This window comes from Anneissia japonica, unplaced genomic scaffold, assembly GCF_011630105.1.
Source record: "Anneissia japonica isolate Jap-2015-1 unplaced genomic scaffold, ASM1163010v1 scaffold287972_len269925_cov191, whole genome shotgun sequence".
NCBI lineage: Eukaryota > Metazoa > Echinodermata > Crinoidea > Comatulida > Comatulidae > Anneissia > Anneissia japonica.
The window spans coordinates 1-11,703 of record NW_022686996.1 but is presented as its reverse complement, the minus strand read 5'-3'; the positions used below and the strand labels follow the sequence as shown (position 1 = coordinate 11,703).

The following is an 11,703-nucleotide window of genomic DNA, read 5'->3' as shown; positions in this document are numbered from 1 at the left end:
CTGTTTCAGATGCAGAACAAACTCCTATCAAAAGATGTGAGTGCTGTGTTTTATTAATGATGAGTATACCTTCTTTCTCGATATTACATACCTATGTTGTAGCTGTAGAAAATTAAGGGATGGTTGAGATGACATTTTAAGGATGGGTGGGTGATAACATTAGTAAACGGATGGAAAAGTGGGTTAATAACGTTGGTTGGAGGGCCATGAAATTAGTTTCAGACTGGGTGGAAAAGTTCAAGGATGGGTGTCCCCGCCCACCATAACTACATCCCTGCTAGAATCCCCAGACATTGTGACAGTTCATTTTTTTAAATAACAAATTAGCTTTTAGTTTTAAAATGTTATGTCCATGTACCTCAAAAATATAAAATAAGTGATCAAAAGTGTTTGGTATCAGCAGATGTCACAGCAAATACTGTACAGTATTTGTTTACTTACTGTACTTGTTTTACCCTGTTATCCGTTTTTTTTTATTATATGTATGGAAATTTCTTTATATTTCTCTATGAATTTTATATTTTTATTTTGCAATAATTCCTATATTGTATAATAAAAGCACAAATTTTCCTATATTTTAATGGCAAAGGGGAGAAACACTGGTACGCTGCCCAAAAGTGAACAAAATGTTAGGTCACTTGCAAAGCATTTAAAGGACCAGATGAGGGAAAATAATAGATTTTGGAAATCAGCAATGAAGGAGCAAATGGAGCAAGTAAAAGAAATTACTGAAGAGGAAAGAGCAGCAATAAGCCGTCTGCATAATACGCTTAATGAAGGTTTAAAGCTACAGCAGAACTATGTCGCCACAACTCAAAGAAACCAAGAGCGGTTGCTGGCTGTATTCGAAAGAATGGTACCAGCACAACCACAGCAATTGCAGCTTCATCCCAACCTGTTTCCAAATCCTTTTTTGGGCAACTTGAATAGCAACAATTATTAACTTTATCTCAAATCTAGTCTTGCATATATACAGTATGCAGTTCATCATTCATTGACCATATTGACTCATTAATTATACTGTATTTAAATTTAAAGCATTTATCCATCCCATTGATGCACTGTTTAAAGTAAAATTACTTGTTATGTTCTCTGTTGTATTTAGAATTTATTAGCCCCAGTTTCCCTAGCAATACCAATTTTAAAAATCAAGATTTGATTTCTCAGCTTGGGCAGATGCAGGAGATCGCATCCCCTCCTTGCCAAATTATATTTATATAAATGGATTGTTGTATTTTTTATATAAATTACAGTACCAGTTAGATTTTAAAGTTATGAAAGTGCAATTTCTGGGTTCGTATTCTTAAAATTTTCATGCCTTACCCACAACCATTTTGGCGCTGAGATGGTGTGGACTCGCACCCCCTACAGCCAAATCCTGCATCTGCCCCAGCTCAGACGTCGTCAAAATAATAAATTGTGTGAAATATTGTTACATTTTTAATTTATATAGTGTGATATGTACAGTTCTATAAAAAAAAAAAAAAAAGATCCCCATAATAGGGGTTGAAAATTTATTTATTTGACCTTTTTGGGTTGGGTTTGTAGTGATAAAGGAAAGGTTGCCATGTGATGTAGTTGTTAATTTTTGTGTTATTGTTTAATAAATGAAGCTTGCTTCCAAAGAGAAAAGAATCATGCAATGCGTACTGATTGATGAATGAATACTGTAAACAAAGGCAACAGCAACTACTGTATGTCCTTTTCAATTTTTTTTATTTCAAAGCAAATTATTTTAAACAACTGACAGATATTTTGGCATCCAAAATTTCATATATTTGATTATTATCCAAAATGCATTGTTATCCTAATCTAGATGCGTTAATTCTTCTTTTGTGGCTTCCCTTATTCTTTCCCCTGTGGTGTCATACGGCCAAGGATCATTGGTTGGTCCTTCTACAGGGACATCCTTGTTCCAATGTTGTTTGTAGGGGACACGGTTACTCTCCAGAATGTTGTGCAGTACACAACATGTTTGTATAACATGTCTCAAATTCCTAATGTCATGTTGGTTTTTATTAAGGAGGAGCCGCCACCAAAGGCAGTCTCAACCACAACCCTGCATTGGGACAATTTGTAGTTAAAGCGATTTTGCGTCGGTGTTAATCTATTTCGCCCGGAATAGGGTCGCATAAGATTTTTCATTAGGAGATATGCTGGGTCACCGATTAACATTAAAGGTACCTCAACATCCTGCACCTGCACTGGTCTGTTAACACTGAATAGCGTTCCATTTTTTAGTTTTGTGTATAAAGCAGATCTTTTTAGCACACGAGCATCATGGACGCTACCAGGCATTCCAACGAATGTGTCGCAGAAAAGTCCATTTGAATCAACGCATGCCTGGAGATTTATTGAGGAGAACTGCTTCCTATTGAAATAATCTTGTACTTGCTCATCTGGGGCAATAATTTGAATATGGGAGCCGTCAATGGCAGCTACCACCTGAGGAAAACCTCCTCTCATCTTGAACTTCTCCACATTCAGCTGTTAAAGACCCCACAGAAGTTAAAATGTATTGATACCACCCCTTTTAAAATCTTTATTGACAGCTATGACATACCCTCTGTTCAATCAGTCAAGTTCTTAGGGGTACATATTGACAGCGGGCTTACATGGAAAAAGCATATCAACGAAACTGAGAATAAAATTTCAAAAAGTCTTGGTATTATTTTTAGATTATCCCAATTTGTACCCCATAATATTCTCCGTATCCTTTACTGCTCCCTAATCCTTCCTTATTTGAGCTATTGCAATATCGTTTGGGGCAATACCTATTTAACTAACATTAACAAACTCCACATTCTCCAAATAAAAGCTATTAGACTCATATCTGGCGCTCCACCGCTGTCTCATTCCTCTCCCTTATTTTCCAATTTAAACCTTCTCAAACTCACTGACATTAACCGAATTCAACAAGGTACTTTTTTATACTCAGCCATTAATTCTATCGGAAAGGCACGATACCTGTCTCTTATACACATCTAGATGTGTATAAGATCGACTTGCTGCTCCTTGAAACTGCCTGTTCTGTTGTCTTGTTTGTGTGCGTTTGTACCGTGTGTTTGTTTGTTTGTCTGGGTCTCTGTGTGTTCGTGTGAGTCTGTGTCCAGGCCTGCCCATCACAAGATTTTTTTTTTCAAATCTTCTCGGGCTTGTGCCTTCTCCCTTTTGAATTTTTTCCTCTTAAACCGATTTTTTTTGTATTTTTCTGTATGATTGCAATTGGAAGTTAATAAATGTCTTTTGAAATGAAAAATGAAATGAAAAGCAACAAAAGACATGAAATTATAAGTGAGATCGAACAAATAAGTGAGGTAGATAAAATTTGCTTTTGAAAAGTAAAGCCTGTACATTTTCCACCAGGTATTTTTTAGTAAGCCTATATAGTATACACATAATGCATTAATTAACTACTTTTTGCATTTTTGTGTAGTCATATAAGCATCGGCACTGAGTTTCGAAAACTAATACTGTAATTATGACATTTTAAAATTACTTTAAAAATACACTACATTAGCATGTATAGACATTACATACCAGTAATTCTTCTCCCTCTGGAAACCGGATATATTTCGGCATCAACTCCTGCTCTATAACAGCACACACTTCATGGTAGATATTACAGGCTGTAGATTTCCCTACCCCAAATTGGTTGGCAATAGCTCTAAAGGACATGCCAGAGGAGAGCCGATATAAAGTAATCGCCAGTCGATGTTCAGCCATCAATGCTTTTCTCATGTTTGTACACTGTTTTCCAATATGCGGCTGCAGTTCACGAACAAGATACGAGAATGTCTCCCGATTCATCCTAAAATAGATGCATAAATAATATAAATTGCTACTAAATTATTCGAAATAAAAAAAAAACATGTACGACATCAATCAGGCACATTTATTTTTGACATTATTATTAAATTAGATTTCAATTTCAGTATTATAATGCTCTAAAAGGCTAGGCCTTGGCCTCTGTACCTAGTCCTAGCTTGTCTACTTTATTGCCGACGAGGAGGGGGCAACGTGCATAAGCAGATAAGGTCAAGGAATTATCATTATGTATATAGCGTATAGGCCAGAATAAAGAAAGGAGGGTACTGTATGCGAACCGGGTAGGCTAGGCTAGGCCTAGCTCTCTCTGAACTCGGCAAAACAAAACTTAAAATAAGTTAAATTAACTTTTTACCTGAAATTATCAAGCCAATCGTCGTCATCCCATTTTTCCAATACTGTTTTTTCCCACCAATTCCGGTCTTTGTTATTTTTAACACAGAATCTACGAGTTTTGGGCCGTCCGTGTCTGTGGGTATGGAGGACCTAGGGCTTCCCTTCTGCGAGTAAACGCTCCTGCTCCGTTGCGTATCTAGCCTGGCTCACTTTAAGCTGATGAAGTATGTCTAAACGTCGCCTTCTACATACTACAACTGTATTTAATAGACCGAAAATTAATGCATGCTGCATATCTGGCGATTAACAGAACTGGTCCATGGCACCCGGATTTTGGAAAAAAAAACCCGGGTTATACATATCCTGCTGGTTTGTTGAATAGCGAAGGGTTCTTAAATTATTTATTGCCACTGAAGCCCATGAGATGAAGTGAGTGATTGTAATGGGTTTCTTGTTTACATTCCAATGGCTATATGTTGCTGGCCAGGACTCTCTTGTTAACTCCCAATGGACTCTTAAAACCAATTAAAGTTAAGTTTATGGAGCTGCTAACAGCTCCCTCTGGACCATTTGACAGCTCACTCTCAACTACCAGAGAGCTCACTATATTGACCATTTCTGCTAACGGGGACTTTTGCCTCATGGATAACTGAACGTTATCGAAAATATTGAAATCTATATCAAGCATCGGTAAAATAAGTGGTAACATGGGCAGAATATTCATCATGCATCTGTTTCATCAACCTCGAAATTTTGTTTTCAATTCTCGCGCGAACAATGATCTATCGGTTTGACTTCCGATTGAGTGACCTTTAAAATGACGTCATTTTCTTGGTATCCGCATCGGGATTTTCTCGAATGGACACACGCCAGCTAACGGTTAGCAGAATCCTGATTCTGCTAACCGTTAGCTGCCGTGTGAGAACATAGCCTTATAGAAGATCATCAGCGTGAACACCAGTGCGTACTTAACGACATCCGAATAGCAACTAGCGCTACATTCTTCCCTGTTTTATTTTTATTTCTTCTTCTCCTTTCTATATTTCCTCTTCTCTTATATTCACTTCCCTTCCTCTTCTTCTATATCCTCTTCTCTTATATTCAACTTCCTCTTCTCTTACACTTCCCCTTCTCTTATACTTTTTCCTTTGCTTCCCCTCTTGATTCCATTTAGTTTCTTGATATAATCATTTGTTTATTTTCCTTTTCAGGTTGCATTTTTTAAAAGACAAGAATAAAGAACAAGAGAGTGCACTATACAATAACACAACCATAGTGCACAACAACAAGCAAAACACAAAAACATTTTTTTTTAACAAGTCGAAAAAGATAAGAACAAAGAACAATAGAGTGCACTGAACAATATCAAAACTATGGTGCACAACAACAAGCCAAAACACAACTTTTTTTTTAAACATAAACAACACAGACGTCAACACAAACTGAACACAACTGGTTGACGCCGTTCAACATAAAAACACAAAAACTATTGAAGGTTCCCCTCCAAAATCCGGAGAAACGCCACACCGCCCTCCAGAATCCCAATAGCGCCAATCGCCAACTCAGCTTTCCCAGATTGCTCTACTGCTCTGAGCAGGCGCTGCAGATCTCTTCCAAAATCGAGAACTGCTCCACTCTGGTCATCTCGGCACAATGGTGAGCGAATTCTTGACTGCGAGTAGGGCTTTAATGTTGCCGATCTATTTGGGCGAAACGCCCTAAGTGGCTGTCTGTTTACTGCTGCACTTGCAGGTTTATAGAAAGGAGCTTGTTCCGCTACTTGTAGACCCACTTCAACCTCCTTATACTCATCATTAAGCGCAGTCATCTGGTCACACTTTGGGTACATGACTCCCCAAATGATTCTTTGGGTTATCATGCACCAGGCCACAACCAGATACCGGGCACAAGTAGAGACGCCTTGAATGTTTCTGACGCTGAATTGTACTCTTCGCCGAATAAGGTGCCGAATATCTACTCGAACGTCCCTTCACCCAAGGCGTGCTGCAACTGGAACGGGCAGAATGCCCTTCATTGGTGGATGAAGTTCGGGCGAAACGCCCTTCCTTATCGGATGAAATCTGGACGGAACGCCCCTTCCCCGAGACTCTCACATCCCTACTGGCAAACGGAGACGAATGGCTTCCACCTCTAACAGTTTTTCGAGTCCATCTCGATTTCGATACTTAACGGAACAGGCGTACACGCCATCCAAATCTGGTCCCATGACCACAGTTCCGTTCATTGACTTATTCTTTGGGATTCTATCCGCCACATAGAACCTCATCTCGGTGGGCAGCGGTGATGGCAAACCCGTAAGTCGTAGGCGAACAGGCTGGTTTGTTTTAGATCCCATTTGGCGTTGGGCTGGAAATTCGCCTGTTGAAAGTATCCGTGCTTTCCGGATAAACGTAAACGTCGTACCAGGTTGAAGTTGGTTGGCGGCGTCACTCGCCTCTTCCACTTCCATAAGGCAGCAATTCGCCTCATTTTTATCTGAGGACATTTCAATACTTCAGCAGTTGATTTCGCCGTTTGAGATGGTACTGGATACGCTTCAACCCACTTTGTGAATTGATCAACCACCATAAGAACATAAATGTTCCCACGATCGGACTTAGGATATGGACCTGCATAATCCACATGTACTCTTTCCATCGGAATACCCGAATGAAAATTAACATGTTGGAAACGCCCTAATTTACTATTTCCTTTCTTATGGCGATTACAGATTTCACAGCCAGTGATATACAGTAGCGTTCGATCTCGCCAGTCATCCCATACCAGTAATATCTTTGTTTAAGGCGAAGTTTAGTACGATTCGCGCCTTGGTGTCCAGCAGATGGTAAATCGTGGTACATATATAGCACTTCTTTGACCAACTCCATGGGTAATAACAATAACTGATCTTCAGTGTGCTTATTTCTGATGAAAACGATACCATCCCTTAGACACATTCTGTCTTTACTCAACCAATAATGCTTAGCAGCTTGCCCGGCTGAGAATAATTCATTATTAGACGGCGATACGCCATCTTTCAACCATGTCAGTGTTGGCGCCAATTCTTCATCCCGAGATTGTACTTGCTCAATTTCCGTTACAGACAATCCCCAACATAGTGGAACAGAATTCCTCGTGACCACTTTATTTACCCGCGATGATACCAGTTTAGGTGCTCTATCAGGTGTAGCAGATAACGGAAAAGAGAATCTTAGATAAATCAATACTATTGCCTATAACAATAATTAGGTCAATAAAGAAATAATAATCATAAACAACTATTACTAACGTTAACTAAAACAACATGACCAAAAAAAAAAAAAAAACAAACAAAAAAACAAACAAAAAAAAAACTGTATAAATGTCATTAGGTACGTTAAACGCTAATCAAATCTAGAGAGAGAGTAACCAAAGCTTTATTCCGTCGCTAATCTGGTCGCAAAAATTGACGTATAAAAATACCTTAACTAAGAATAATAGAATAAATTAAACAAATCAAGACTGAATAGAGAATACCGAAGCTTTATTCCGTCGCTATCCAGATCGTCAAAATTGACAAGTAAAATTATCCTAAATATATAAAACGATAGAATATATTAAACATCTATCAAAAATTGCAAAAATCTAATTTTGGGTGGCGATTTAAACTGTATTATGAATAGAGACCTAGATCAAAAAGGAAGTATAAATAGACTGGATAAATCAGTATTATACTGTCAAGAACTTAATGAGAAACTTAATACTGACTGACAGTTGGATAATGGTAAACGAAAATAAATTGCAAGTTACTTGGCGCAAAAAAATTAACAACATTTATCGTAGGCTAGACTACTTCTTAATATCAGAAGAAATGCTTCAAAACGGTGATGTCATATCTTGTGATATTCGTCCGGCAATACATACAGACCATCAAGCAGTCTCAATTAAGTTAGACTTGCATGAAGAAAGGCGCGGGCCTGGTTTGTGTAAATTTAATAACAGCTTCCTAAAGGATGAAATTTACACAAACTCAATAATCAAAATTATTAATGAAAACGTAAAAAGCAATTACAATTCACTCAATTCAGTATTATTATGGAACTTCGTGAAAACAAAAAGTAAAAGAAGCTTCGATATTTTACGGAAGGAAAAAAATTAAGAACCATAAGAAAAAAAAAAAGAAAAATTACAAAAAGACATAAGTAAATTGAATGAAATAAGTATGAACAATTGTACAAGAGATGAAACTATTGAAAATAATATTGAAAACAAAACAAAGGAACTTAAAAAAAATATATGATATCGAGGCAAAAGGTGCTCAAATTAGATCCAAGGCGAAATGGATTGAGGAGGGCGAACGTAATACTAAATTTTTCCTAGGTTTAGAAAAAACAAATAGCAAGAACAAACAAATTAAAAATTTATTTACTAACTTAGGAACCAAGGTTACTAGCTCATAATATCTCATATGCACGATTCACGCCTTTTACAAAATGATCTACGCAAATCAATCTATATGCCCTGAGCAGATAAAAACGTACCTCGCTAGTACCAGGGTGAACGCACTTTCGGAAGAAGAAAAAGATCTATGTGAAGGCATTGTCACTATTGATGAGTGTGAGAATGCTCTTTCATATATGAATAAAAATAAATCCCCAGGGTCAGATGGACTTAGTGTTGAGTTCTACGTCTTTTTTTAGGATAGTATAAAGTATTTAGTGTGTAATGCAATGAATGAAGGTTTTAGGGCACATCAGCTATCTTGCTCGCAAAGACGTGGGGTAAGTACCCTATTGTTTAAAGGGGGTGAACGACAAAACCTAAATAACTGGCGTCCCATAACTCTTTTTAATACTGATTATAAAATCCTTGCACACGTTCTCAGTAATAGGTTACGGGGGTTATTAAATCACTAGTAAACTCAGATCAAAAGGGATACATAAAAGGGCGTCTGGCTGGAGAGAATATCCGTTTAATAGAAGGTTTGTTGTACTATACCGAACGACATGATATTGAAGGGGCAATGATGATCTTAGACTTTAAAAAAGCTTTTGATTCAGTTAATAGAGATTTTATGTTTTTTGTGTTAAAAAAGTTTAACTTTGGAAATTCTTTTTGTAAATCGGTTGAAGTGTTATATAAAAATGTCGAATGTGTTTCAATTAATAACGGATGGGTTTCGGAAAATTTTAGCATGGAGAGAGGCATACGACAAGGCTGCCCATTATCAGCACTTTTATTTATACTTGTGGTCGAGGTTATGGCCTCAAATGTGAGAGGTAACGTTGTTTACAAGGGGATTAATTTGCCTAATGAATCAATTAATATAGAAGCCAGAATTAGTCAACTGGCAGACGATACTGTTTTGTATGTTGGAGACGAAAATAGTCTTCAAGTAGCTCTCAATATTATTGAATCCTTTTGTAAAGTATCAGGAATGACACTAAATAGACAAAAAACAAAAGCCTTTTGAATTGGTAAGTGGAAAGATAGAATGGATGAACCACTTGATATGTGTTGGGTGAAAAAGCCGGTTAAAATTTTAGGAATCTATGTAGGATACAATTCAGGTTTATGTTGTGCTGAAAATTGGGATGAAAAAGTGTTAGAGCTTGAGAGAACTCTAAAATTATGGCGTTTAAGAAATCTTTCACTGTTTGGAAAAGTTATAATTTTAAAGAGCCTTGCACTGGCAAAACTTATATTGCAAATGTTATAAACGCACCAAAGTATGTCATTACAAAAGTTACACGTTTAATACATGATTTTATTTGGAATTATAAAGGTGAAAAAAGAAAAAGAAAAACGTTAATTGGTGATGTAAATAAAGGTGGCATTAAAATGCCAGAGTTTGGTTTACATATTAAGGCATTAAATGTCGCGTGGGTAAAACGACTTCTAAACTATGACGAAGCAAAGTGGAAAATTATCCCAGAATACTTTTTTCAAAAAGTAGGCACGGTAAAAGTAACATTTAACATGACATGTTTAAATTTTACTGATATCAATGCACTTGACTTACCAGTCTTCTATAAAAATATTATCCAAGCATGTACAGAGTTTACCAAATGTAACAGGAAACAGGTTGAAACATATGATGATATACTGAATGAGCAGCTATGGGGCAACCATACAATACAACTAAAAAGCAGATCACTCTGTTACAGACACTGGATTACCAGTGGTATAATTTTAATTAAAGACATAGTCAAAAAAAAACAAATTTTTAAACTCAAATAACTTGTTGGCAAAATTGAAATATAAGTCAAATTGGCTAAACGAATATTTGTGCATACTTAAGGCCATACCTGATCGATGGAAATATGTAATTAAAACTGCTATTAATTTTGAAATTAAAGAAAAACCTAATAATAATACAAAGTATAAAGGTATTAGCGAGTTTTAGATCTGCGACGACGAGTTACTTGGAACGGTATGACGTTATTGCCAGGCATATGCGCATGCGTAATTATATTTATAATGCTTGGGTTTCGTCGAGTATTAACCTAGCTAGGCCTAGGCCTACACAGTATAAACCCTGTCTCTTATACACATCTAGATGTGTATAAGAGACAGTGTCAACACCAGGTCAACACTAGATTCGTTTTCAAGATAATCGCGAGCTTGAATGCTGGGCTCTGTTGTTCACCAAGAAAATATGGCTAGAAAATTGTAAGTTTAAACGTTATATATGAATATGATTACTTTTGTTTCAATGATTGATAACGGTAATGGTATAGGTAGGCCTATCACTTTTATTTTTGTTTGCTTTCATAGAGTAAAAATAACGTAAAGCTTCGATCAATATCCATATCTAAACTTCGCGAACGCCCACCCAGGCCTAGGCCTAATTAAAGGCATATAGTGTAGGCCTATATAAAGGCCTAGCCTAGGCCTAGTAGTATAGGCCTGGGCTAGGTCTATATTAGGCCTATGTAGGTCTAGGCCTAGTATCCTACATACTACTACTACTACTACTGTACTACTTCCATAAAGGCATAAAGCCCAACAAGAATATATGGATTGAAGAAAAAATATAAAAATAAATTAGATACGAAAAAGCAGATGCATCGGGCTATTTATTATTCCTATAATTAGGCATGGCCTAAGGCTAGACTAGGGCCTAAAAAATTAATTACATACTGTACCTAAGTTAATAAATATTCATTGATTTTACTTTTTCAGATTATTAACGTTCAATAGTACTCTACCCACAACAACTGCAAGTTCCGGAATCAACTCTATCCAACAGCTTTTTGCATGTAAGTTAAGGCCTATATTGCTACTTTTTTGTTAAATTGGATTTCAGTAATGTGCTGTTTTATTTAGGTCTAGATATTTTATAGAGGACTGAGGCCTAGGTATGTTCGTTTTTTGGGTGTGTGTTTTGGGTAGGGATTTCTTTTTCTTTCTCTTTTTTTGTTAATACTGTAATACCATCATGCAATTTTACAACACACATTTTGAGTCTATCTTTTTTACCAGTTTTGTACATGCTTACTGTATCTGTTTCAGATGGACAACAAACACCAGGAGCAATACCCATCGTTGTAGGTTTTC

The 11,703-nt window shown here is 36.8% G+C and overlaps 2 protein-coding genes and 1 long non-coding RNA gene across 4 annotated transcripts in view; 2 read left to right on the top strand and 1 right to left on the bottom strand.

Annotated features, from left to right (window-relative positions):
* The window catches only part of LOC117117968, a 4,942-nt gene extending 3,307 nt beyond the window's left edge, over nt 1-1,635 (top strand). For both annotated transcript variants that reach the window (XR_004446978.1, XR_004446981.1), the window contains one exon: nt 590-1,635. The gene's annotated coding sequence lies outside the window, so the exon portion shown is untranslated. The remainder of the gene's footprint in view (nt 1-589) is intronic.
* Nucleotides 1,636-1,989: 354 nt separating this feature from the next.
* Nucleotides 1,990-2,466, bottom strand: LOC117118002 (protein ALP1-like). Its single transcript, XM_033262501.1, has one exon. The coding sequence runs from the start codon at nt 2,464-2,466 to the stop codon at nt 1,990-1,992; it is 477 nt and encodes a 158-aa protein (XP_033118392.1).
* An 8,258-nt stretch (nt 2,467-10,724) lies between these two features.
* On the top strand, nt 10,725-11,702 carry LOC117117996. Its single transcript, XR_004446984.1, has 3 exons — nt 10,725-10,815; nt 11,329-11,405; nt 11,659-11,702. It is a non-coding gene; the product is annotated as an uncharacterized LOC117117996 (long non-coding RNA).
* The last annotated feature ends 1 nt before the right edge of the window (nt 11,703 follows it).

Coding starts and splice junctions, on each gene's coding strand:
- LOC117118002 (XM_033262501.1), bottom strand. CDS start 2,466: ATGAGAGGAGGTTTTCCTCAGGTGGTAGCTGCCATTGACGGCTCCCAT.